Source organism: Raphanus sativus, chromosome 9, assembly GCF_000801105.2.
Source record: "Raphanus sativus cultivar WK10039 chromosome 9, ASM80110v3, whole genome shotgun sequence".
Lineage (NCBI taxonomy): Eukaryota > Viridiplantae > Streptophyta > Magnoliopsida > Brassicales > Brassicaceae > Raphanus > Raphanus sativus.
The window spans coordinates 11,289,678-11,317,577 of NC_079519.1; the positions used below are offsets into that span (position 1 = coordinate 11,289,678).

General features: G+C 36.8%; 3 protein-coding genes and 1 non-coding gene across 5 annotated transcripts; 2 read left to right on the forward strand and 2 right to left on the reverse strand.

Annotated features, from left to right (window-relative positions):
• Positions 1 to 304: 304 nt before the first annotated feature.
• On the forward strand, positions 305 to 1,751 carry LOC108823311 (peroxidase 66). Its single transcript, XM_018596485.2, has 3 exons — positions 305 to 590; positions 690 to 878; positions 967 to 1,751. Exons 1-3 carry the CDS (start codon positions 378 to 380, stop codon positions 1,531 to 1,533), a joined length of 969 nt encoding a protein of 322 aa, XP_018451987.1. The 5' UTR covers positions 305 to 377; the 3' UTR covers positions 1,534 to 1,751.
• On the reverse strand, positions 1,682 to 2,950 carry LOC108823312 (uncharacterized). Its single transcript, XM_018596486.2, has 4 exons — positions 2,793 to 2,950; positions 2,306 to 2,553; positions 1,975 to 2,200; positions 1,682 to 1,899 (listed from the first exon to the last, which is right to left on the reverse strand). The coding sequence occupies exons 1-4, from the start codon at positions 2,919 to 2,921 to the stop codon at positions 1,777 to 1,779; spliced, it is 726 nt and encodes a 241-aa protein (XP_018451988.1). The 5' UTR covers positions 2,922 to 2,950; the 3' UTR covers positions 1,682 to 1,776.
• A 6,199-nt stretch (positions 2,951 to 9,149) lies between these two features.
• Positions 9,150 to 9,256, reverse strand: LOC130500450 (small nucleolar RNA R71). Its single transcript, XR_008939075.1, has one exon. It is a non-coding gene; the product is annotated as a small nucleolar RNA R71 (small nucleolar RNA).
• Positions 9,257 to 23,833: 14,577 nt separating this feature from the next.
• On the forward strand, positions 23,834 to 27,579 carry LOC108825537 (MADS-box protein AGL71). Of its 2 annotated transcripts, none has more exons than XM_018598844.2 (8): positions 23,834 to 24,424; positions 24,666 to 24,851; positions 25,879 to 25,963; positions 26,054 to 26,115; positions 26,208 to 26,307; positions 26,387 to 26,428; positions 26,534 to 26,575; positions 27,276 to 27,579. In XM_018598844.2, exons 2-8 carry the CDS (start codon positions 24,670 to 24,672, stop codon positions 27,417 to 27,419), a joined length of 657 nt encoding a protein of 218 aa, XP_018454346.1. In that variant the 5' UTR covers positions 23,834 to 24,424; positions 24,666 to 24,669; the 3' UTR covers positions 27,420 to 27,579. The 2 variants fall into 2 exon arrangements, with proteins under 2 accessions (XP_018454346.1, XP_018454345.1); XM_018598843.2 differs by having other exon boundaries at positions 23,834 to 24,287.
• The last annotated feature ends 321 nt before the right edge of the window (positions 27,580 to 27,900 follow it).

Below are 27,900 nucleotides of genomic sequence, written 5' to 3' on the forward strand. Positions count from 1 at the left end.
TCGAATAATATAATAGAAAATATAAACTGTTCTTTACAATAATGATATCAAATAAATACACATTTTTATTGTTTACCAAAAAAAAGAAAAAAAAACAGTATATATTCTGTCCAGCTCAGCTTCACATATTATAAACAAAGTGCATGCTTAGACTCAAAGTACAATTTTTAAAAGAGAGAAAAATTAAACACCGGAATATATGCATGTTTGTTCCAAATAATTAGAGTAACTTTAAAGCATATTTTTACACACACATTTTCTAGAGAGTTAAACATTATATAAGCCAATTATAGCCTAGCATCTTCTTTCTCATCAAATCCTCAAACGACTCTAAGAACAAAGGGAACTTCTTGAGGCTTAAACACACAAAACTTAAAATGGCATTCTCCAAGAAACTCGTTTTGGCGATGATTTTTACAGTATTTGTGATAGTTAAGCCCTCAGAAGCTGCTCTTGATGCTCATTACTATGACCGATCATGCCCTGCTGCCGAGAAAATCATACTTGAAACTGTTAAGAAGGCTATCTTGCATGATCCCAAAGTGCCTGCTCGTCTACTCAGAATGTTCTTCCACGACTGCTTCATCAGAGTATGCATCGTCTTTCTTTGATGGTTGATAAATTTAATTTGACTAGACATGAAGAAGTTGAAAAGATCATTTGAAAATTATTTGGTTGGGTTGTTGTAGGGGTGTGATGCGTCTATTCTACTAGATTCGACCAAGTCAAACCAAGCTGAGAAGGACGGCCCACCAAACATTTCGGTACGATCATTTTACGTGATAGATAATGCCAAGACAAAGCTTGAAGAGGTTTGTCCTCGTACTGTTTCTTGTGCGGACGTGATCGCCATTGCAGCTAGAGATGTGGTCACCCTGGTGAGTCTTCGTGATATAGTGATCATTTTATGGTATTTGTCACCACCTCTTAAGACCTATATGCAATATTTTTTTTTTCATTTCATAGTCCGGTGGTCCTTACTGGAGCGTACTGAAAGGGCGAAAAGATGGGAGAATGTCACGAGCAACCGAGACGATCAATCTCCCAGGACCAACATTCAACGTGTCTCAACTGATCCAAAGCTTTGCAGCAAGAGGCTTGTCAGTGAAAGACATGGTTACACTCTCCGGCGGCCACACGATAGGATTCTCTCATTGTTCTTCTTTCGAGGCACGTCTTCATAACTTCAGCAAGTTCCACGATATCGATCCTTCTATGAACTTTGCATTTGCGCAAAGTCTGAAAAAGAAATGCCCGAGATCTAACATCCGAGGCAAGAACGCAGGGACTTTCTTGGACTCTACGACCTCGGTTTTCGATAACGATTACTACAAGCAGATACTATCAGGAAAAGGTGTGTTTGGATCTGATCAGGCGCTTCTAGGAGACTACCGGACTAAGTGGATCGTTGAGACATATGCTCGAGACCAAAAGGCCTTCTTCAGAGAGTTTGCAACTTCCATGGTGAAACTTGGGAACTTTGGCGTCAAGGAGACAGGAGAAGTGAGAGTCAACACTCGTTTCTTCAATTAAAAAAAAAAAGTTACAGAAAATATATGCAATTGAGAATTTTCATTTTCAATTAAGTTTGATTGCATTTACAATTCATATAAAAATGTATTAATAGTATTATAGTTCGCTATGAGTGGCATCGTTTGCTTTATATGTAACGTTGTTCTGCTTCAGTGAACATAAAGTTAATTGATGGTTCGAAATGTTGAATGAAAGTAATAAATTTGTGAAACACAAAACACATAGAATTTGAATAATGTTTCGTTATGCAAAAACAACATCAGAACGGAACACATACTTGACTCCCTTGGAAACATTTCTTCCTTCGTGCAACATACACTTGTCTCCATGAATATGAAACAGAGCCATACCTTCCACTGGAGCTACCTGCGACGATAGATTAAATTTTATTTACGATTATACTGAACAAAAAAAAGAAAAAAAAAACCATTTGAGAGTTACCTCAGCTACGATACTGTTCCTTGAACCATAAAAGACAGTTTCTCCACCTACTAAAGGCTCAGCTAAAGGAGAATCATTCGTCTTGCTTGAAGAACTGCTCTTGGATTTGGATTTTGCGTTATTGTTGCCGCTTAGATATATCAACAATGTGTAATAGGTCCGCTTCCCATCTTCAAGATCAACACTTTCATCAATGTGACGACCAAAATGCTGACCAGCACTATACCTGAAAATCAAAAACGGATGCGTATTCTTAACCATCACCAAGAAACCAAAGAATGAAACTATAAAAATTTCGAGAAACGTTTATGTGATAATAAATGTGCAAAACCTGTAAAATCGAATGTTTGGATTCAAACCAACAGCAACTCTCCTCCTAATCTTGATATCAGTAAACAAATTAGAAAGCCCGGATTGCCATAGTGTGTCAGCAAGAACAGGATCGTTCACAGAGATTCGATGGTTATCTCTAAAAGCTTCACCATAAGCAGGGCCTCGGCTTCCTTGGTGAGTGAAACCTAGAGACTCTGCGATTTTAACAAAGCCCTTTGACTCATCACTAGTGAGACAGTTCTCCACCTGAAATCATCATCAACCTAAATGTTTAAAAGCCTCTCGAGAAACTAATATTACAGAACCTTTTAAACATCAAACATCAAAGATTCGGACGAATCTATAAATTTTTACATGAACTAAAGATCTATTGTTGGTTGGTCATCGTTCATCAACATAAACTGCAATTGATACCTCATGGGTTTAACCTAGATTGAATCGAACAAAGTTAACAGCTAATCCTTTGTACATATGAGATAATTTACCGTGAAGAGATCAAGATTCTTGAGATAAGAGACACTGAGATTGGGTTTGGCTTTGATCTTCGGCCACTTGATTGTTGCAGACAATTCTCCTTTGTCTCCCATCTTCGCGATTTGGGGTTGATGTAACATCAGAGGATTTATATGTATGAATGAATGTATCCGGTTCATTTTATTTTTATTTTTATTCTTTTTACTTTAATTCAATTTTAGTCAAAAAAATAATGTTACTGATATTTTCCAGACCTTAATGAGCAAGCCCATTCAAAATGTTTGAAGCCCAAGCCTATATAATATAAGTCTAATTAAAGATGATTTTGCAATACATCTGGTTTGTTAATCGGTTTATATCTTGAGTATTTGGACTCTTTACCAAAGTTTTACTAATAATTGGCTAACTACACAAACGAACAATTACACACCGTATAATTATTTTTGCCAATAGACACTGATACCCCCTATAACTATAACTACTACAAAATCTAGGGATGGGTGTTCAGGTATCCATTCGGATTCGGATAGGGTATTTCGGATTTTCGAGTATTTCGGTATAGGGATATAGAATCCGTTCTGGTATTTCTGTACTTCGGGTCGGGTTCGGGTATTTTTAGTTCGGGTTCGGTTATTTCGGATCGGGTTCAGATATTTAGATTTTAGAAGAAATAAAAATAAAATTTTCAAATTTTTAAGTTTATTGTATTTAAAAATATATATTTCACTTAACTGATTTTTCTATTTTTTTATAGATTGAATGATTAATAAATTTAGAGATAACATTTTAAAAATAAAAATATTAATTTGGTTATTGTTTTTAAACTTTGGATGTAACTTTTGTTAATACATGAAACAAAAAGTTGACATGCATTTTAAATGATCGGATTATATCTTGAGTATTTGGACTCTCTACCAAAGTTTTACTAATAATTGGCTAACTACACAGACGAACAATTACACACTGTATAATTATTTTTGCCAATAGACACTGATACCCCCTATAACTATAACTACTACAAAAATCTATGGGTGGGTGTTCGGAACTTGTCGGCTTCGGATCGGTTATATCAGATTTTTGGATATTTGAGTATATGGGTACATACCCCGTTTGTGAATTTCTACACTATGGATCAGATTCGGACATTTTTAGTCCGAATTTGATTATTTCAAGTTAGGTTCGAATTTATAGATCTTGAAAAAGTCAAAATTTTCATTATCAAGTTTCTTGTATTTAATAACTTAACTGATTTTCTTATTTTATACGGATAAAGTGATTTGTTACTAACTTAAAATGCATGTCAAATTCTTGTTTCATGCATTAATAAAAGTTGTTTCAAAACAACAACCAAATTAATGTAATTCTATTTTTAAGTATATATATATTATCTGATCTTGAATCATGTACAACATCAATATAAATATTTTTAATAAAATAAGAGAAATGAAGTAGAAAAATAAGATTTAATATATATATTCAGTTATTTTTGGATATCCATTCAGACCAGGGAGCGAAACTAATATCTCCTGTGAAGCTGGGCTCCTTGTTCATCTATGTCCTCGTCGTCTCATGCTAGTTTCGTTCATCCCCATCTTTATCCCTTGAGGTGGGTTTGTCCGGTGTGGTTAGTTTCGCTCCCTGGCCTTTTCTAGAGACTAGACTGAGGTCTCCTTTCATGCATGGCTTCTTCTTAGCGCTTTGTGGTCCATGTTCGTTGACATCACTGTACCCGAAGGATCGTCTGTTCCAGCTCTTGGGTGGCTTGTTCTTGCTGGATTTTGAAGCATAGGCTTTATGGTCTTACTTGTTATGCTTATTTGTAATGGGAGGTTAAAGTTACCTATCAAGTTTTGGTAACATGTCAAGAGGACGTAAGGAGTTTGTCAAGCATGGTTTACGGGTGGAAATCATTTAAACTATTGCTGTACTTTGCTTATTGGCTTGTGATGTTATGTTGTTTTGCTTCCTTATGTTAAGGCTTAGTCTCCGAGGAAATCTGTTTTTGTCAGCTTTTGTTTTGGAGTTATCTTTTCATCCCGTTGATGTTGTATCTCAAATGTTTTAATTTAAGTATTCTAAAGTGAAGAAAAAAAGAGTCCCACGACAAAAAAGAAAGAAAGAAAACAAAACGAAAACAAAAGAAGAAATATGACATCATATTCCCTTATCACGAATGTAGATTTTGGAGACGATACTCTATTCCGCTTTTTCTTATGTTTCGACACATACTCTATAGTTTTTCTTTTAACAGAAAAGAGGAATAGTACTAAAGATTGCAAATAACCGAGTGAATAGAAAAAAAGGGTCAATTAGGAGGATGGGCAACTTTTAAGTTTGAATTAGGAAAATGGATCACCTTAAGTTTATATTAAACAATTGGACAACCTAGTAGAGAGAGAATAAATTTATGACATTTTTAACCTTTTTGCCTATTAAACTTGGCAAGCTGGAAAAGTAATTTCGTGGGACCCAAAATCCACTTTGTCTATAAAAAATAATTTTTTTCCCACTAACTTTTTAACAACTAACTTTTGTGCACCCCGTAAACATTCTTTATTCATTAAACTTTTGGATCATATTTAATATTTAAAAATCATATATGAGCAACTACTTTTAATATAATACATATTTTTCATATATAAAGTCAACATAAATCTATACGAATTAATATAAAATCGATGTAAACTCTAAAATTTATGAAAGTTACCCAATAAATTATACATTTTGACTCATAAAAGAAACTTTCATATTTATGAAATCTACCCAAATAAATGATAATTCATAAAATTATGTAAATTTATGGATAATTATCATAAATCTGAGTAAATTTAATAAACTTGGAAACCTTCATAGATCCTTCATTTTTTGCCAAAATGGCAGGAAAACAAATTTGTCTACATTTAATTTTAATATAGTTGGGTAAATTTAATAAATTTGGAAACCTACGTGAATCTTACATTTTTTTTGGTCAAAATTGATCTCACACTTTTTGTTTTTGCCAAAAATAGAAACACTCACGAAATGCTACATTTTTTTCCCAAAAATAAAATGACAAATTGGGATCTGGCAGCAAAGTGCATTCGTTATAATTTTTATGTTTATAAAATGACAAAAATTGTTAATGAAATGACAAATTTGTTAATAAAATGACAAACCCTACACCTTTCACGATGAACTGATCTAATAACTTTAATTTTCAAGGATCATATCTACTTGCTAGAACCAATATAATCCCATATTGAGTACAACCTGCAGATTTCCAATCATCCCAAGTTCTTGATTATTCATAGGTAGAGCCGTGCTTATAATCTATTGAAAAAGATATCCGCTATAGTGCTATTTCACCCCAAAAAATAGAGTTATCCTTAGGTTCACCCCTAGAGTGAACATTTAGGTTCACCCAACCAATAGGAATCAAGTATTTCATAATTAATATTTTTTAAAAAAGAAAAGAAAATATTGTCAAGTTATATTATGTTTTTAAAATAAATAAAATAAAAACAAATAAAAATAATAGCCGTTACAAAAATGAATTTTTGAAAACTATTTTTAATATCGTCAAAAAACACTAAACCCTAAACCCTAAATCCTAAACCCTAAACCCTTGGGTATACCCTAAACCCTTGGATAATTTTAAACTCTAAACCCTAAACCCTAAATTCTAAACCCTAAATCCTAAACCCTTGGGTATACCCTAAACCCTTGGATAATTTTAAACTCTAAACCCTAAACCCTAAATTCTAAACCCTAAACCCTTGGATAAATCATAAACACTTGGATAATCCTAAATTCTAAATCAAAAACACTAAACACTAAAACATTAAATCTTAAAAATACTATTATGGTTTTATGTTTTTAATTTAGGGTTTAGTATTTATCCAAGGGTTTAGGATTTAGAGTTTAGAGTTTAGTGTTTTGTTGACGAAATTAAATTTTTTTAAAAAATCTTTTTTTGCATATATTATTATTTTTATATTTAATATTTTTATTTTCAAAATGTAATATAACTCGATAATATTTTGTTTACTTTTTTAAAAGATATCAATTGTGAAATGAGTGATTTCTATTGGTTGGTGAACCTTAAGGTTTACTCTAGGGGTACACCAAGATTAAGTCCAAAAAATATAGGATAATTTGGTGCCTCCATGTCAAGTATCTAGTGATTTTTATGTCTTAAGAAGTTAAGACTCAACATGAGTTTGACCAAATTCTCTCGCATAAACTTCTTATCTTAAATATTTAAAATCATCAACAAAACACTAAACATAAACTCCTAAACTCTAAACCATGAATCCTAAATCCGGAACTGATGTCTTGCATATTTCCATTGTTTTATCTTCATATTTTCATGCATTTTGATCATCAAAGACATCATCTAGGCATATCTAGGATGCATTTCATTGCACATGTCCTTATCAGGTGTTGGAGATGCAACATGGTGATCATGGTAGGTTTGAGAGGTGTTTTAGAAGCAACAGTGATGTTCCAACTCGTGTGCTTATTTCACCAAGTGTTGCAGCGGCCTTTTGCGTCCACAGCGGCCTTTCGTCACGGTGTCATTATGCCGCTGCGAAACCAAGTGTTGGATAATAAAATTGCGTACGCTCAATCGGTTTCCCGCAGCGGTTCCTGAAGCCGCCACGTTACAATCATGGAGAAAATGAGGCTAAGTGTCCCAGCGGCTTTTGGGCGCAGCGGCCTTGAGGCCATGAGTCAGGATACCGCTCCACGTCGAGAGCCAGCGGCCTTGTTACCCACAGCGGCATAGTGGCCTGTCATAAAGCCGCTGTGGACGGTGTTTTACGTTAAATTACTATTTTGCCCTCTACGATTTACACACTCTAAACCTATGTTTAAGTTATCACTTTGTAGCCACCAGGCAGATTATCTTTGGTTACTTGGTAAACATCATTCTATTGAAAGTTCTTGATCTCTTTTGATCATTGATTCAATTGTTCTTGTTGTTTATCTTATTGATTTCTTATTCTGTTAATGATCAATCTGAAACCTCAAATAGGTTTAAGAGTGATCATGAACCTTAGTGAGTAATCCACCATTGAATTCATGGGTTAGGAAGATTTAGGGTGATTAAGTTAGTTCTAGGATGTTTTAGTATTAATCAAACCTTATTCTTTGCCTAGGAGAGTATTCGTAATGCATCTATTGAGTTGGCCTCTCAAAAGTTGATCTTTAGACATCTCCCACCCACAAGGTGTTCGATGATATGTCTGAGTCAACTCTCCTAAGCTCTTAACACACCTTACCAAAGACATTTGTTGTTAAGGGTGTTAAGAAAGCCAATAGACTTGTTTGTTAATGATAGCTTTTATATTATTCAGCCAAAGACATTTGATGTCTGAAATATGTTAGCAAATGAGCATTCATCTAGACATAGAGTTTGTTTAAGATTGTGTCTAAGCTTAAGGTTGATTAGTTTGATTGATGGTTGCCATCCTTAGCTCGAAGCTTGATCACCCAAGGTCTAAATTCCTATACCCATGAGTTCTCCTTTCTCATAAAAGAAAGTTCATTTGATTTACTGTTTTAATTGTTTAGTTATTGCATTTTAGGGTTTAGAAATCATCAAATCATCGATTGCACTTAGATTAAGGAAGTACTTGCATTCTTGGTGCTTTGAATCCCTTGGAATTGGTTCGACATTTCACTCATATTACAACATTTGTTTTAGGAGCCTTGAAACTCCTAGCATCAAATTGGCGCCGTTGCCAAATTCCGAGTTGATTTAAACATTGAGATTTAGTCACTTGCTTGAGACTAAGTCATTTTTCTTTTTCTGTTTACTGATTCTACATTTTCATCCCTCTTTTACTTTCAGGTGTATGAACTTGAGGAGCAAGGGCACATCAGACCTAGTTCCACTTGTACCTGACATCAGAGCACTTGAAAGGGGTATATCAAGACAGAGAAGAGCTCAGCAGGACATCGATATGGATCCACCTGCAAACGGTCAAGGGGTTAACCCTCAGCATCCTCCGCGACCTGCTCGACCGATTGGTACCTATGACCGTCCCAACATCAATGGTCATAGGCTTGGCATCAGAGCCCCAGCTGTGGAGGCTAACAACTTTGAGGTCAAACCAGGTCTCCTCAACGTGATCGAGAACAACAAGTATCATGGCTTGGCTGTAGAAGACCCATTTGATCACTTGGACAAGTTTGACAGCTACTGTGGTTTGTCAAAGACCAATGGTGTGTCCGAGGATGCCTTCAAGCTCAAGTTATTCCCTTTCTCTCTGGGAGATAAGGCACGTCAGTGGGAGAAGTCTCTACCTAGCGACTCCATCACCACCTGGGATGACTGCAAGAGAGCATTCTTGGAGAAATTCTTCTCTACTTCAAGAACTGCTAAGCTAAGAAACGAGATATCCAGTTTCCAGCAGAAGAACTTAGAAGGCTTCAGTGAAGCTTGGGAGAGATTCAAGGGCTACCAAGCTCAGTGTTCACACCATGGTTTCTCCAAAGAGAGCTTGCTGAGCACCTTCTACAGAGGTGCACTTCCTAAGTACAGATCCAGATTGGATACTGCAAGTAATGGGTTCTTCTTGGGGAGAACTGAAGCAGATGCAGAGGAGCTTGTTGACAACATGGTGAAGAGTGACGCAGTCTACAGTGGAGACCATGACAGAGGAGACAGAACTGATGATAAGCAGACGAGGAAAGAGTTAAAGGCTTTGCAGGATAAGATCGACATTCTGATTGCTGATAAGGCTACACAAGAGCAGCTGAACTTCGTTGGTAACCCAGCCCAAGAGGCACCTCCTGGTGCTAATGAAGTTGAAGGTTTGGAAGGTCAAGAAGAGCTATGTTTCATCAACAACAATGGTAGTTGGTACAAGAAGGAGCCCAATTTTCAGTACAACAATTACCAACAGCGATCTTACCCAAACAACCAGCAGAATGGTTACCAGCCTAGGAACAACCAGCAAGGCAATTCTCAGCCTCAGCAGAATCCTCCTCCTGGTTTTCCTAACAAAGGAAACCAATCTTCTCAGCAGCAAGCTCATCCTTCTAGTTCTGCTCCTCAGGCCAGCATCACAGATATTCTACTGAAACAAATCTTGGAGTCTCAAACTAGAAGTGAAAAGCATGTTGGATATGAGCTGAAGAATCTCCACAACAAGATTGATGGTAGCTACAATGAGCTTAACAACAAGTTCAAGGCCTTGGAGAACCAGTTTGCTTCTTTGACTACTCACCAAAACCGCCAGCAGGGTTCTCTACCTGGAAAACCTGAGCAAAACCCCAAGGAAACAATGAAGGCTGTTACCCTTAGGAGTGGCAAGCAGTTGCCTCCTCCAACTCTCACCAAGGATGCTGAGAAACAAGGTGGGGGGGTAGCCATCAACATTGATGATGAGGTTGTGATTGTGGATGAGAAGATCAATGATGAGATCTTAGAGAAGATTGTGGAAGCCAAAGGCAAAGGAAAGGTGGGAGAAGAGAAGCAAACAGTGAAAGATGGTCAAGCTGCTGCTCCAGCAACTGAGAATCCTTTTGTTCCCCCTCCTTATGAGCCCAAACTTCCATTTCCTGGAAGGTTCAAGAAGCAGCTGCTGGAGAAGTACAAAGCTTTGTTTGAAAAGCAGATGAGTGAAGTTCAGATTACAATGCCCATCATTGATGCTTTCATGCTGGTTCCTCAATACAGCAAGTTCCTCAAAGATGCTGTAGCTGCAAAGAAGAAGGAGATGCAAGGTATGATGATCCTCACTCATGAGTGTAATGCCATCATTCAGAGACTTGATGTTCCAAAGAAACTAGAGGACCCAGGATGCTTCACACTGCCTTGTGCTCTTGGACCTATGGTTTTTGAGAGATGTCTCTGCGATTTGGGAGCTAGTGTCAGCTTGATGCCTTTGTCAGTTGCAAAGAAGCTTGGTTTCACTCAGTACAAGAAGTGTAGACTCTCATTGGTGTTGGCTGATCGTTCAGTGAAGTACCATGTTGGCATCTTGGAAGACCTCCCTCTTATGGTCGGAAACTGTGAAATCCCTACAGATTTTGTGGTACTTGAGATGGGTGAAGAAGCTCAAGATCCCTTAATCCTTGGGAGACCTTTCTTAGCTACAGCTGGAGCTATTGTGAATGTGAAAGAAGGCAAGATTGATCTCCACTTGGGTAAAAGGCATGTTCTCCACTTTGACATCAAGGAGGTTATGAAGAAACCAACTGTGCATGGGCAAATCTTCTACATTGAAGAGATGGATGCTCTGGCTGATGAACTCCTTGAAGAGCTGTCTCTAGAAGATCCTCTACAGCTGGCTTTGACAGTGGAGAAAGAGGCTGAAGTGATTGAGAACCTGGAGAGTACTGCCTATGGGATGATGCTGGATTCACACAAGGGGTTTGAGAGTAAGGATCAGTACGAAGAGCTGCCACAAGTGGTCCATCAAGTAGCTTCAGTGACTCAACAAGAGAACACCCAGCAAGATGACTGGAGCGAGCTTAAGGCGCCCAAGGTGGAGCTCAAACCACTCCCCCATGGTGTAAGGTATGCATTCCTTGGCCCTAATGAGACCTATCCTGTCATTGTGAGTAGTGAACTTACTGAACCTGAGCTTGCTGAACTTTTGAAAACACTTAAAAGATTTAGAAAAGCAATAGGTTACTCCCTTGATGATATCAAAGGGATCTCACCCACTTTGTGCATGCATAGGATACATCTTGAGGATGAATCAATGACTTCTATCGAGCATCAAAGAAGGTTAAATCCTAACCTGAAGGATGTTGTAAAGAAGGAGATTCTTAAACTTTTAGATGCTGGTGTGATTTACCCTATTTCAGATTCTAAATGGGTATCTCCTGTGCATGTGGTTCCAAAGAAGGGTGGGATCACTGTGGTGAAAAATGATAAGGATGAATTAATTCCCACAAGAACCATCACAGGACATAGAATGTGCATTGATTACCGAAAACTGAATTCTGCATCTAGAAAGGATCATTTTCCATTGCCATTTATTGATCAGATGCTTGAGAGACTTGCAAATCATCCTTTCTATTGTTTTCTTGACGGGTATTCAGGGTTCTTCCAAATACCCATACATCCCAATGATCAAGAGAAAACGACATTCACATGCCCCTATGGTACCTTTGCTTATCGAAGGATGCCATTTGGGCTGTGCAATGCTCCAGCTACCTTTCAAAGGTGCATGATGTCGATTTTCTCTGATCTCATTGAGGATGTTGTGGAGGTGTTTATGGATGACTTCTCTGTCTACGGATCTTCCTTTTCTGCTTGTTTGTCTAATTTGTGCAGGGTCCTACAGAGATGTGAAGACACCAACCTTGTGCTCAACTGGGAGAAGTGTCACTTCATGGTTAAGGAAGGGATTGTTCTTGGACACAAGATATCAGAGAAGGGGATTGAGGTAGACAAAGCAAAGATTGATGTGATGGTCAGTTTGGCTCCCCCGAAGACAGTGAAAGACATCAGGAGCTTCTTGGGGCATGCTGGTTTCTACAGAAGGTTCATTCAGGACTTCTCCAAGATCGCCAGGCCACTCACTAGACTGTTATGCAAGGAAGAGATCTTTCTCTTTGGTAAGGAATGTCTAGAAGCTTTCAAGAGGTTGAAGAATGAGCTTGTAAATGCTCCCATTGTCCAGCCACCAGATTGGAGTCTACCCTTTGAGATCATGTGTGATGCTAGTGACTATGCTGTGGGAGCTGTCTTGGGCCAAAAGAAAGATGGCAAGACTCATGTGATCTACTATGCGAGCCAAACCTTAAATGATGCCCAGATGAAGTATGCCACAACTGAGGAGGAGATGCTAGCCATTGTATTTGCATTTGAGAAGTTCAGGAGCTATTTGGTGGGGTCTAAAGTCATTGTATACACAGATCATGCAGCTTTGAGACACCTTTTGGCTAAGAAAGATGCAAAACCGAGGCTTTTGAGATGGATCCTTTTGCTCCAAGAGTTTGATTTGGAGATTAGAGACAAGCCTGGAGTTGAAAATGGTGTAGCTGATCACTTGTCTAGACTGAAAATAGAATGTGGCGTTCCTATTGATGAGGGACTTCCAGAAGAGCAGATCATGGCTATTGGAGCAGTGATGGCAGCTTGTGAGACTGGTAGAAAGCTTGAAGAGGTTAAAGCTACTGAAGAGAAGGAACCTTGGTATGCTGATTTGGTGAACTACTTAGCCACAGGAAAAGAACCTTTGAATCTTGTGGGCTATGCCAAGAAGAAGTTCTTCAAGGATGTGAAGAGATACTATTGGGACGAGCCTTACCTCTACATTCTCTGCAAGGATCAGCTCTACAGAAGAGTGGTTGCCAATGAAGAAGTTGAAGGGATCCTTACACACTGTCATGGATCATCTTATGGAGGTCACTTTGCCACCTTCAAGACTGTTGCAAAAGTGCTACAAGCAGGATTCTGGTGGCCACATATGTTCAAAGATACACAAGATTTTGTTTTGAGGTGTGATTCATGCCAAAGAAGAGGAAACATTACCAAGAGGAATGAGATGCCTCAGAATCCTATCCTTGAAGTTGAAGTGTTTGACGTGTGGGGTATTGACTTCATGGGACCATTCCCATCATCTCATGGCAACAAATACATCCTTGTGGCTGTTGATTATGTTTCAAAATGGGTGGAAGCCATAGCAAGTCCCACCAATGATGCCAAGGTGGTAACCAAGATGTTCAAGAGTGTCATCTTTCCAAGATTTGGAGTCCCAAGGGTTGTGATCAGTGATGGAGGCTCTCACTTTATCAACAAACTGATTGAAGGCCTTCTCAAGAAGAAAGGTGTGAAGCACAAGGTAGCAACTCCTTACCATCCCCAGACAAGTGGCCAGGTTGAGGTTTCTAACAGAGAGATCAAGTCCATTTTGGAAAAGATTGTGGGGATTACAAGGAAGGATTGGTCTACTAAACTTGATGATGCACTTTGGGCTTATAGGACAGCTTACAAAACACCTTTGGGAACCACACCTTTCAACCTTGTGTATGGGAAATCTTGTCATTTGCCAGTGGAGCTTGAGTACAAGGCGCTATGGGCAGTGAAGTTGCTGAATTTTGACATCAAGAGTGCCAAGGAGAAGAGGCTTTTTCAGCTCCATGAACTTGATGAGATAAGGATGGATGCTTTTGAGAATTCAAGGATCTACAAGGAAAAGACCAAGGCTTTCCATGACAAGAGCATTCTGAAAAGAGAGTTCAAGGAAGGAGACCAAGTTCTTCTTTACAACTCTAGGCTGAAGTTGTTTCCAGGAAAGCTTAAGTCAAGGTGGTCCGGTCCATTCAAGGTCAAGGAGATTAGACCTTATGGGGCTATTGTTTTGTGGGGTACTGATGGAAGAGACTTCACAGTCAACGGGCAAAGAGTTAAGCTCTACATGGCTACATCACCAAAGAAAGTTGGAGTCTCAACTCCACTTTCTGATCCCACCCCGGCCTAACCCCGAAGGAGGTAAAGTCAAGCTAGAGACTTAAAACAAGCTCACTTGGGAGGAAATCTCATGTCTATCCTTGTACATAATTTTATTTTCTTTGATTTTCTAGATTGTTTTTGGGTTTAGTTTCTTTCTATTAGGGGTTGCAAAACAGTTGGGAAGTTTGGAGAGAATCAAGAGACGTGGTCTGTGTGTGCAGTGTCACAGCGGTTTTTCGGCACCAGCGGCCTAATGGCGTGACAAGAAACCGCTGCGTTAAGAATGTGATTTATCACACAAAATTGCGTAATCTGGCGCGGCTTTCTGCAGCGGTATCTCATCCCGCTGCTTGATAACCCTCCCAGCGGTTCTTAGGTCCCAGCGGCCTTCTGTCCCGCGCCATAAAACCGCTGCGCGTACCAGGTAAGTGTCTCTTCTCTGATTTCCGGTTCAATTCAATTGAACCAAACAGGTTTACCCCTCAAAACCCTCGACTCATCTCTCCCCCTCACTTCACCCTCTTCTCACGATCTCTCTCTTCTCCATCACTCTCAAGAACACAACTCTCTCATCTCTCAACGAAATCCATTGATTTTTGTTGCTGAGGTCCCGAATTTCCCTCCTCTTTCACCATCTCCAATCGATTTTCATCAAATCAAGCTGAGGTATTGTGAATCGGCTGCAATCTAAAAAAAAAAAAAAAAAAAAATTCGAAATTTTGAATTGCATGCTCGATTTCTTGCTTTGCAACTGATGTTCATGTTCTAATTAGCTTGTTTGATGAGTTGGGTTGGTGAAAAAACGTGTTCAATTGTGTTTTGAGAAAGTTTAGTGTTTTGTGTGATGATTGATTTCCATGTGACTTACACACTTCTAAGTGTTTGTTTTGCAGAACACGATGACGAGAGATAAGGGAAAGGAACAAAGGAGACTAAAGGAAAGGGAATAGCGTCAAGTTCTCAAGATCCACCGGAAAGAGAAGCCCGCACCTCCGTGTTCCGGAGGAACCCTCCTAGAGAGCTCCGTGTGAGCCGACACAGAACAAGAGAAGAGCACGAAGCTGAGGTTGATACTGAAAGGGAGATAGAAGAAGCTCTTCAATCAACGACCGAAATTGAAGAAGAAGCTCCAGTGGTTGCAGAGGAAGAGCCAGAGAGACGAGTTGATAACATTCCGCCCTACACTAAGTTGCTAGCGCACATCAAAAAGATCCCGCTAGCTTCAATGAGGTTTCCAGATATCTCCGCTCTGCGAACACTCGGGATCCTTGAAGACGTAAGGCTCCTCCTACGCAACATGGGCATGGAATCCTTTCTTGGAATGGCTTATCCAGTACATGAGGAAGTCTCCTATCAGTTCTTGGCCTCAGTTTTAGCAGTCTTCCATGATGAGTATGATGAGCAGGAGGGGTTTGGACACATTTTTTTCAAGGTCAAAGGGAAGCTCCACAGGATGGGTTTTAAGCAGCTCAGTTCTATCTTTGGGCTGTCGGATGGTGCAAAATCACGCTTACCTTCATCCACCTTGATCTCAAATGATGTTTGGACTTGGATTGCTGAAGGAGCACGGGATCCTGGCAGTGATAAGTGCAATGAAATCACAAGCCCAGGAGTGAGATATGCCGCAAAGATACTCAGTCATACCTTATACTGCAGAAGAGAACCTGGAGGAGTAAATGAAGATGAATTGAAACTCTTGGGACTAGCACTTCTTCCTCTGGATGGGCATGGTAAACTACAGACCACAACCCTGCAGCAATACAAGGATTTGGGACTGATAGGAGTTCTCGTGCAGAGATTCATCTACTATAAGTATTGGGCTTGGATGCACGATGATGGCACACCAAAGCTACTTATTGGAAACCTCATCACACCTATCTTAGCAGCAGTTGGGACTAAGCTAGGACCAGTGAAGAAGGAGGCTCAGTACATCGATCTCCCGTACTTGAAGAAGACCAAGTTCCTGGGAGGAACAGCAGGGGTCCAATATGCTTACCAGTTCTACTCTGCCTATGACCCCAGCATTAAGTCCTACTTCCTCCTACCTAATGAAGCATTTACCTCACTTCCTGAGCACATCATGTTCGACCCAGAACCTCGGTATCTTGTCCCACGAGACCACCCTGAATTTGGTGCCATCAACGCCCCGCGCAAGAGGAAGAAGAGATAACAAGCAGAGTCCTCTGGGACAGCTAGACCCAGTGATGCTGATGATGAGGGACCAACGACGCCAGGTCCATTATATGGAACAGACAGATACCACTTCCAGCCAGGGGCGGACGCACAGCGAAGCCTACGGGGTCCTGTGCCCCCAACTGATTTTTTGTTTTCTTTAAGCAATTATTATAAAGCTCATGGAATGTCACGAACCCTGAAATTGAATACAATGGATGTGCCCCCGACTAATTAAGGTTCTACGTCCGCCACTGCTTCCAGCCTTATAGAGGTGCCACTACGAGCGCAGGTTTGCGCGAAGCTCTTTCTCAGAATGCTAAGCTGCTCAAGTGGAACAAGATGCAAGATAGGACCATTCACAAGCTGAAGGAGTCAGTCAAAGTGCTCAAGAGACAGATGAGGAAGGTCACTTCACTACTAGCACGTACCACTATAGGTTCAGGTTGCCAAAGGGATGATGTGATGTCAACTGCTGGGCCTTCTACTCTTCCTCGGCCCTCTTTCTACAACACAGCTTCATCTGCACGCTCTCCAGATTCTGAGCTGCGTAGACAGCGCAGAAACCGCCCTCCACCTGCTCGTGAGTCTTCCAACGAGTCCCCATCCATCGCCACTGCAGACAATTGGGACACGGATGGTTCCTCATTCTATCCTTAGCCAGGTATCTCCATACCTTCCCTTGTATATACTAGTTTTTCTTTGCTTTTTAGGATTTCTTTTCGGTATCTCTCTCAGCTTAACAACACAGAGACTGTGTGACTTAAGTTTGGGGGAGGTCCCAAGTATTTAACCTTGTTTGCCTTGTTGATCTTGCATTGAGTCTTGCATTTCACATACTTATTTGCATAGAAAAGCCAAAAAAAAAAAAAAAAAAAAAAAAAAAATTGAAAAAAAAAAAAAAAATCATTTAGTTTGCATCATCTGCACTTTTAGGAGAGTCTAGAGCATATAGGTTGCATTCATTTGCATTGGGAGCAATGATTTAAAATGCCTTGTAGAGAGCACTGTCTAGTCTCGTTTAGTTCATGCGCCTCTTTTGAAAACCTTGTAAGCTTCGTGCCTTGAAAACTCCCCCTGAAACTCAATCTCTTAAGCCAACTACAACCTTGAATGAACTGAATGAACTTAATTTCTTGCTCATGGTCCCTTGTGTGCTAAGTCATGGATATACACACTAGAGTTGTCGCGCCTTTCATGCCAATCTTTTTGACAATCTCTAGTGGTAGTCCACTCCCTAAAACCCTCCTCCTTTTAAGCCTTCATTGATTGTTGAGTGAGGCCTTTTTCGGAAAGTCTTGCATGTGCATAATCTTGAGAGTATTGGGAACGACAATGCTCAGTCTTCATTTTTGCTAGATAGGATACACTATTGTCTAGCTATAGGTGGGGGGGTGAGTGTTGTGAAGTTTGACTTGGGAGTTTGAAGGTTGAAATAAAATGATTGAACTCTTGTGCTTAATTGTCTCTTTGGAAATTGTATAAAACCTCTAGCTCAAGTTGTGAAAGTCTTGGCCCCCCCCCCCCAAAAAAAAAAAAAAAAAAAAAAAAAAAAGAGGAATAAAGAAAGGGGGCTAGCAAAGTGTGAATGAGCTAAGAGGTTGTGTTTAAAGAGTTTAGATATTTCCCTTGACTGAAGAGTTTGAAGTTATGTTCTTGGAATTTTTGGGTGAGAGATGTGAGTGGGGTGTAACTTTGGGAAAAATTGAGTCACTTGTATGTTTGAAAAAGGGTAGAGCAATGAAGATTGAGCATTGTATACATTAGTTGATCCCTTTCTTAGATATATTATGTGCAATGTTAAGACTACTTGTTTTGAGAGTGAACCCCCTTGCAAATAATGAGTTTTGAGCCCCTTGACCACTAGAACAAAAAGCCTTCCCTTACCCAAATGACTTGGACCAATTGACCATTTGCATAGAGCTCACTTGTTGTATTGCTTAATGAATGTGAGAGTTGGCTGAACTGAATGTGTGAATGAATAATGTTGAGTTAAGATAGGCCTAGAGAAGCTAGAGGATATTAAAGGAGAGTGTGCTTGTGCTGAATTCTTATGTTGAAGCGAGTGCTTGTGTGTTTCTCTTGGCTATGAGCTCCCACTTTCAAACCTCTTCCCCTATGAGTCCTAGAAAGTTCACTTGAGGACAAGTAAAGGACAAGTTTGGGGGAGTTGATGTCTTGCATATTTTCATTGTTTTATCTTCATATTTTCATGCATTTTGATCATCAAAGACATCATCTAGGCATATCTAGGATGCATTTCATTGCACATGTCCTTATCAGGTGTTGGAGATGCAACATGGTGATCATGGTAGGTTTGAGAGGTGTTTTAGAAGCAACAGTGATGTTCCAACTCGTGTGCTTATTTCACCAAGTGTTGCAGCGGCCTTTTGCGTCCACAGCGGCCTTTCGTCACGGTGTCATTATGCCGCTGCGAAACCAAGTGTTGGATAATAAAATTGCGTACGCTCAATCGGTTTCCCGCAGCGGTTCCTGAAGCCGCCACGTTACAATCATGGAGAAAATGAGGCTAAGTGTCCCAGCGGCTTTTGGGCGCAGCGGCCTTGAGGCCATGAGTCAGGATACCGCTCCACGTCGAGAGCCAGCGGCCTTGTTACCCACAGCGGCATAGTGGCCTGTCATAAAGCCGCTGTGGACGGTGTTTTACGTTAAATTACTATTTTGCCCTCTACGATTTACACACTCTAAACCTATGTTTAAGTTATCACTTTGTAGCCACCAGGCAGATTATCTTTGGTTACTTGGTAAACATCATTCTATTGAAAGTTCTTGATCTCTTTTGATCATTGATTCGATTGTTCTTGTTGTTTATCTTATTGATTTCTTATTCTGTTAATGATCAATCTGAAACCTCAAATAGGTTTAAGAGTGATCATGAACCTTAGTGAGTAATCCACCATTGAATTCATGGGTTAGGAAGATTTAGGGTGATTAAGTTAGTTCTAGGATGTTTTAGTATTAATCAAACCTTATTCTTTGCCTATGAGAGTATTCGTAATGCATCTATTGAGTTGGCCTCTCAAAAGTTGATCTTTAGACATCTCCCACCCACAAGGTGTTCGATGATATGTCTGAGTCAACTCTCCTAAGCTCTTAACACACCTTACCAAAGACATTTGTTGTTAAGGGTGTTAAGAAAGCCAATAGACTTGTTTGTTAATGATTGCTTTTATATTATTCAGCCAAAGACATTTGATGTCTGAAATATGTTAGCAAATGAGCATTCATCTAGACATAGAGTTTGTTTAAGATTGTGTCTAAGCTTAAGGTTGATTAGTTTGATTGATGGTTGCCATCCTTAGCTCGAAGCTTGATCATCCAAGGTCTAAATTCCTATACCCATGAGTTCTCCTTTCTCATAAAAGAAAGTTCATTTGATTTACTGTTTTAATTGTTTAGTTATTGCATTTTAGGGTTTAGAAATCATCAAATCATCGATTGCACTTAGATTAAGGAAGTACTTGCATTCTTGGTGCTTTGAATCCCTTGGAATTGGTTCGACATTTCACTCATATTACAACATTTGTTTTAGGAGCCTTGAAACTCCTAGCATCAGGAACCTTTGGGTAAATCCAGAACCCTTGGGTAAATCCAGAATCCGAATAAATTATACATTTTGACCCATAAAAGAAACTTTCATATTTATGAAATTTACCCAAATAAATGATAAATTATTCATAAAATTATATAAATTTATGGGTAATTTTCATAAATCTGGGTAAATTTAATAAACTTGGAAACCTACATGGATCTTTCATTTTTTGTCAAAATGGTAGGAAGAACAAATTTGTCTACATTTATCTTAAATATTAAAAATCATCAACAAAACACTAAACCTAAAATCCTAAACTCTAAACATTGAATCCTAAATCCGGAACCCTTGGGTAAATCCAGAACCATTGGGTAAATCCAGAATCCGAAACAATCTGGAACCCTTGGGTAAATCCAGAACCCTATGCCTAACGTTTAATACAATCTAATTCACTATAACTCAAGAAATAAGTATACGTATACATAAGATGTACGAATATCTAAGGTGTACGAATATATAAGGTGTACGTATACATAAGTATACATAAGGTGTACGAATACCTTAGGTGTACAAATACCTAAGGTGTACGAATACCTAAAGTATACAGAAGGTGTACGAATACATAAGGTGTACGAATATCAACATAACCCATCTAATACTTAAGATGTACAAATACATAAGGTGTACATATACATAAGTATACATAAGGTGTACAAATACATAAAATATATGAATACCAACATAACCCATCGAATACTTAAGGTGTACGAATACACAAGTATATGTAAACATAAGTATACATATATTTAAGGTATACGAATACATCGGTGTACGAATACATAACATCTATGAATACCTTTTGTTTATATCCCTTATTGCATTGGAGAGTTTAAATACATATTAAGTATAAAATTTAAATACATCTACGAATACAACAAGAGCACAGTGCTCTCCAAAACAATTATACGTTAATTATTTAGAACTCACATTTTACTCTATATAAAATTTAAATATTTTGCTAATAACCTATTGGTATTATAATCTAAAATTTTGTCAATCTCATTATAGATGATCTAATTAACTAAAAGGTGGTAAAAACAATGAAATAATTTATAACAACATTTCATTTGTAAAAGCTGATATACCAAAATATTTTCATTAAATTCAATAAAATAAATTAACATATTAGTTTAATTGTGTTTTCATATATGTGAAGCACATTCATTTAGACAACATAATTTTTCATATAAAATTTAAGATTGTTTAGAAATGAAATGTTGAAATAAATAAGTGAAATACATCTTATAATAAAAAAACTAAACAATTAAATATTTTTTATAATAAAAAGCTAAACAATTAAAAAACTAAACAATTAAAGATTAAACAATAAATAATTGACATTAAAGACATCTAAAATGAAATATAATGAAAGATTTCTTTAAAAAAATACATCATATTTTTAGTATGAAATATATAATACAGTTACAAAAAAAATCAATAAAATCGAAATAAAATCTAGATAATTTTTCAATAGAAAAAAAGACATTTTCTATTAATTGTTTAGTTTTTCTCAATAAAATCACAGCCATGAAAACTAGAATTTTAGATGGATATAAGATGTTTTAATAGAAATAGATATTATATTATCTTGTATTATTCAAAGATTTTTTAAAAACTAAATTATTAAAAGATAATGAAATATAATTTAAACAATTAAAAGATAATGAAATATAATGAAATATTTTTTTAAAAACCAAACAATTAAGAGAATGTAATATGTAATACAGTTACAATAAATTTCAATAAAATCGAAATCTAACCTAGATAATTTTTCCCATTAGATTACTTTTAAGAAATCAATTTTTAAATTTTAATAAACATTTTTAGTATTTATACTTTTAATAATTAATAAATGATATATAGTATTTTTGTATGATATTAGGCATTCATTTTAATCATTTTTAGTGTATAAATATTACATTTAGGTGTCATATGTATAAATTTTATAAACAGTGGCTTGGAGTGTACATGAGCGTAATGGTTTCTTATTCTTCAGTTAAAGAAAAAATGATTTTTCTTCTTCAGTTAATTTAACTGTAAAGGTTGTGGTGTAGAAAAGAATGAGAGAGAAAAAGAAGATGAGAGGAAAAGAAGGAGAGAGAGATGATTTTCGTAGATGATGGTTGGTGGTGTGGAAAAGAAGGAGAGAGAAAAAGAAGGAAAGAGAAAAAAAAATGAGAGAGGTGGTGTGACAAATTAAAGAATGAGAGAGGTGATGTGACAAATTTTATTTTAGATATATTTTAATTGAAATGGCAAAGATGTAAATAATGAATCTGACAAAGGTCCCAAAGGATATTTAGACATAAATTTACATGGGCAAATACAAAAAGTTGCCCAATTGGCCAATTTAAACTTGAAGTCGTCCAATTCCCTAATTTCAAACCTGCGATTTGCCCAATTTGCCAATTTTTTCTAGAAAAAAAGGAATCTGCGTAATCTTAAAAGACGAGGTCACATTACACAGAAGCTGACCATGATTTGGGGAAAGTGAAAAAGGCATACGTGTCTTAAAACAAATGGTTGGCAGTGAACGTCATTGTACGATGATGTTGACACGCCGATCGAAGAACACTATTCTTTGTCTATGTATAATAATTATTATTCCACCCACTCTTTACCCACAAAAGTAAATTATTTTCATTATCTAATTTTTTTTTTTTGAACTTATGATAAGCTTTCTTAACCAAAAACACTAATTACCACCCGCAGAATCCAAATTTTTACGAGTCTTACTAGTCACACTCGGATCAATAAGACAGTATTCAAAGTTGTGAGCTATTTACCATCAGAGCTGAATGCCTCCATTCATTTTCTAATTGTTTAGAGCGACTTTGAATTTTTTTTTTAACATGTCTTTCAAATATATTTATATTTTATGGTGAATATCTTAAATTATAAAGTTTTTTGTTTGAAAACTAAAATTTCTGAGGTATTATAAATGAACAACATATGCCACCCCATTCCTCATTGTTCCTCATATATTGATGAATAGTGAAGAAGTATTTTCCTTTTCTAAATTTGAGAGGGAACGTTTGTTCCTCTATAATTTTTTTTTTTTCCAATTCAATTCCTTAAGTTGAAATTTGTTCAGTTTTTTTGTATTCATTTCATTCATTTTCATGGTTACCAATTGAAGCCTAAGAGTTTTCAACATGTCTGGGGATCACCTTTTCTTTGAGTGTTTTTACTCCTCACACGTATGAGAACATCTCGCCAAAGGGATCCTGAGAAACTCTATACCAATGTCTGGTCTGCCATTGAACAACTAATTACAAATGAGACCATAGGAAAGAAGAGGTTATTTTGTATCAGATATGCGCTTCAAGCAGCAATGGAACAAGATCAAGTATGGTAATAAATTGTTGCCAATGACAACGTTGAAGAAGATACTCGACAAAGGGATCCGTAATAAGCTTAGCCTCTGGAGATTGAAGGCAGTAATGGGTATGGATGGTACATTACAATTTTGGTTTGGAATAAGATTGTGAATATTCTCTTATAGATAGTAAGTAGTATAAAAATAAGTAAGAAGTATAATTTGATCAAACAAGGATGCAGATGTAAATAGGTTTTTTTGGTAAACAAAATTTAACGTTCACTCCAAAAAAACAATATTTTATATTATATATATATATATATATATATAGATATAGCTTTTTCATCTAATAATAGCCATTCAATATTTAATACATAAATTGGTGGATACCATAAAATCCAGGAGTAAGAGCTCGAAAGAAAATAACTAAAAGCAATATCGGAACAACACAACAACAGTATTTTTTTTTTGGTCAACTCGACAGTAAAAAAATATAGCCTGTAACTAAAACACAACAAATGAGAACCATTTACATAAAAGCTTAAAAGATAATTTAATGCGAAAAGCCTTCCAACGTAGCAAAACACAATGATCTAGATTTATCAACGCTTCCCTCGACCAGCCGAACCACCATCTATAGTTTATTGTATTTCTGAGAATTTTTGTGAGAACCCAATTAAAAGTGTTATTAGTCTCTTATATTTCCCAAATTTATTTAAAATTATATATTTTCTACTAAATTAAAATGTTTCCTTTTGCTATCGATTCTTAATTTTACCAAAAACAGATAAAGTCATGGAGATTTCTTTAATCAAAACCTAGGACTCACCTTCTTCTTTTTTAAATCATTATGTTCTCTGCCGTATTAATCATTAATCCAACTAGTATCACCGAAGGAAGAAAATAAAATCTCTTCTCTTCCTATTTCCTTTTTTATTTTCTGTCAAGAAAAAAGCAAACTTAGTCTTTAGGGTTTGTGGCTCCTGTACAAAGACGCAGAGGTAAGAGACAGAGAGCAACACGAGATCTATAGCTCATGCATTTTTCTGAAATTTTCGTTACAGGGTTTTACTTTCCACACCAGTTCTATGCTTCTGTTCTTTATTTTAGTTGTGCTAATTATTCCTCATCTGTAAAGGTAATTTGTCGGCTGATTTTCCTCTGGAAAAAATTGTGTTCTCTGGTGTTTCTAATACAAATCTAGATAAATCTGGTCTTGAATCTCCTCAGTTTCCTACATATTCCTCACATTGACTTCTGATTTTGAATCTCCTTGTTTTCTTAAGAACCCATTTCTTGGTTTTGATCTGAAGCAAATATCATTACTTGGCTTGGCTTTAGTAAGAGTCTCAATCTAAATCTTGGAATTAGTATTGCAGGAAAATGGTGAGAGGAAAGATCGAGATCAAGAAGATCGAAAACGTGACAAGCAGACAAGTCACGTTCTCAAAGCGAAGAAGTGGTCTATTTAAGAAGGCTCATGAGCTTTCAGTTCTATGCGATGCTCAAGTTGCGGCCATTGTCTTCTCTCAGAACGGAAGATTATATGAATTCTCTAGCTCCGAGTAAGATTCCTTTGTCTACTTATTTTCAGAATTTACATATGTACTAATTCCAAATTTTTCTCTACATATAAGATTGATTGACTAGAACTTCTGTAGTGAATAGTTCTATCTCTTTCTGTCCAAATCGTACCCAGAGATTTTGCAATACAAACACGTTAAAGATTTGCCCTTTTTGCTACCTAGTTTCTGACTTTCTTAGAAATTTTTTTTTTCTCAAGTTTTAGTTCTAGATGGTTCCTCTTTTAGTACTTCTGGATTTTATTTGATGAGCTAAAACATAAGGATACCAATTAACTACCAAAAGCTTGACTAAATGTTTGTTCTTCAAGCACGAGCAAGTGGATTAGGGTTTTTAGAAAAGAGGTTTCTTGATCAGTGAACATTCGTACACCTTGGAACTTAAACAGATTCCACTTGACTTCTTATTAGTTACAATATTTAGAGAGAAAATAATGTTTGTTTTAAATGTTTGTTTTTTTACATTTATATTTTCAATGTTTGAGATTTTCCACTTGACAGTATAAAACATTTTACTTTTAAATGTTTGTTTTTTTTTACATTTTCACGGTTTGAAAATAATGCATTTACCAGTTAAAATATCCATCAATTTTCACTTTTCCACTATATTTTACAGGGGTTCGACAAAAATTAGCAAACGTCACTAATACTAAAATTAGCTTTCAACTTTTTATGATTATTACGTGAAAAACTGTACCTTGTTCATCAGATTATTCCTAAAACTATATTTGTAAATCAGATAACAGTCAAACCCATAACTAATTTAGATAAAACTTCAGTCATCTATTAGATATATTTTTTGCGTTATCGCTATATATTTTTATCACAATTCTATTTTTAGTTTACTAAGAATTTTGGAGTTTTATTGATTTTGCTGTACTTCAGTTCAGCTTATATTTAACTTTTATTTATTCATGTAGCATATCAGTAATGCCCATAATACTTCAGCTTATGAATTTTATCATCATCAGTCGATAATGGAAGCATCACCATTGAGTTAACTTTTCAGGATGGAGAAGACAATAGAAAGATATGGTAAGTTTAGTAATGAGTATTTTGTGCCACGGAGGCCCCAACTACAACTATACCTGGAGGTAGTTTGTGTAAACCAATTCTTGATTTAAGTTTTAATCAAACAAAATTTGATATAGACTAAAGTACTCCGCATTTTTTGGGATATGCAGGAGCTGAAGAAGGAAATGGATATAATGGTTAAGAAGATTGATCTCCTTGAAGTTCAGCAACGGTTTTTATCTCACTATTACTACGGTTTTTTTTAAGCTAAAAAATATTTTGTTTGAATCCTAAAACCTATTTTGAATGCCACTATCTATGAAGGAAGCTAATGGGGCAAGGTTTGGGTTCGTGTTCAGTGGCAGAACTTCAAGAGATAGACATTCAGATTGAGAAAAGCCTCCGTATTGTCAGATCAAGAAAGGTACAGTTACAAAACACACGCGCGCACACACACACATATTGGAATTATAATGCCTTCATTGGTTGATTTTGGTACGTAGGCTGAGTTATATGCAGATCAACTAGGAAAGCTAAAAGAACAGGTAAAATTTTTCGACGTAAGATATATAGAAATATAAATTTATGGTATCGTTTGTATATTCCATGATCCATCCACTTTTTATTGATCTTTCTTTATTTGATTCTAGGAGAGAGAACTCATGAACGAGAGAAGAAGGCTACATGAAAAGGTAAATACCCATCACTCATCACTCATCACAAGATACATATAAACAACATATAACTTATATAGTTTCTATCTCAATGTTTAGCAAGAAGTTTAAATACGTAGAAATTCCCATCTCATTTTTTAACCTTTTTCTTGTGAGAAGATTCATGATTAACTAAGGATTGGTTGGTTTCAGTTTGAGAACTATTCAAGCAGTAATTTATGTTTGTTTGGGTTTGCTTTTAATTGTTTGTTTTTTGGGTTTGCGTTTGATTTCATCGTTAATTAACTTATTGAGAACTTAACGCTATATGCAAACGAAAGGAAAAACCTTCCATTGGTTTCACATTTGAGTTCGCATATTGAAGAATATTTAGGTTTTCAAAAAAACTATAAAATATTGAGGTTTAAACAATTGAAACCTAGTTTAATCCAATATATCACTCCCTATGTATAGAGAGAGGAGGGCTTGATTTCATTAAGAGCTAGTTTGTTTACTAATTTCCCACTCTTGATTCTCCTATTTAATCATGAATCTTCTTAGTACTCGCATCGGTTGGAAGTTGCATGTTAGAATATGTATGCTTCCTCTATATCATAACATTACTAGTTAACTCTCTTCAAATTTGGTTGTTTCACAAACCTTGTTTGATTTTGGTTGAATTAATAACGCACAGCAGTGCTTTAGCCCTACATGATATGGAAAAATACTATGTTTTCAGGAAATCAGAGAGAGGTTGCTACGACCGCTGCTGCCAGTAACATTACATACTGAGAAAGGTGAACCCGAAGGTGGTTACAGAACCAAACATTCATCAGAGGTCGAAACCGATCTATTTATTGGATTGCCTGTGGCTCGACCATAATATTTCAAATGTTGCTCAAGTTTGCTTGTAGTTTTATAACTTCGTCTTCATATTTGTATATTACCCTATAATTAATGAGCGATATATCACCATCCCTTGTGTATAAAACTGGAAATAATTTGACCTGTATAACAGTATAAATTGTCACTTTAGTTTTTCTTTTAGAATTAATGTGACATTTTGTGTCTGTGCAGATCAATCAAGAGCCACTGAGATGGTAAGACCATGTATATTGGCTGGAAAAATTGTTCGGCCCACACACTTATTGCTTAAAATATTGACATTTTTGGTTTTATTCCTCTGAAATTGTGTTAATTTGGCGTCGTTTTAGCTCAAAAACATGAGTGAGTATATGAACTTTTTAGTTATCAAGAGTCTAAAATAGACAACCAAACAAGAGGACAGCTAAATAGATCTCAGTCTTAGATATTGTCGCGCCAATAGAAGACGCTGGCCATTTTCCCTTTTCATTTTTGGCAAA

Bases quoted from the DNA above. Each gene is read 5' to 3' on its own strand.
- LOC108823312 (XM_018596486.2), bottom strand. From the start codon at position 2,921: ATGTTACATCAACCCCAAATCGCGAAGATGGGAGACAAAGGAGAATTG. The intron at 2,554-2,792 runs GTAAATTATCTC...TGATGATTTCAG, and splicing joins AGAATCTTGATCTCTTCACG to GTGGAGAACTGTCTCACTAG. The intron at 1,900-1,974 runs GTAACTCTCAAA...CTATCGTCGCAG, and splicing joins GGAACAGTATCGTAGCTGAG to GTAGCTCCAGTGGAAGGTAT.
- LOC108825537 (XM_018598844.2), top strand. From the start codon at position 24,670: ATGGTGAGAGGAAAGATCGAGATCAAGAAGATCGAAAACGTGACAAGC. The intron at 26,429-26,533 runs GTAAAATTTTTC...ATTTGATTCTAG, and splicing joins TAGGAAAGCTAAAAGAACAG to GAGAGAGAACTCATGAACGA. The intron at 26,576-27,275 runs GTAAATACCCAT...CTATGTTTTCAG, and splicing joins GAAGAAGGCTACATGAAAAG to GAAATCAGAGAGAGGTTGCT.
- LOC108823311 (XM_018596485.2), top strand. From the start codon at position 378: ATGGCATTCTCCAAGAAACTCGTTTTGGCGATGATTTTTACAGTATTT. The intron at 591-689 runs GTATGCATCGTC...GGGTTGTTGTAG, and splicing joins TCCACGACTGCTTCATCAGA to GGGTGTGATGCGTCTATTCT. The intron at 879-966 runs GTGAGTCTTCGT...TTCATTTCATAG, and splicing joins CTAGAGATGTGGTCACCCTG to TCCGGTGGTCCTTACTGGAG.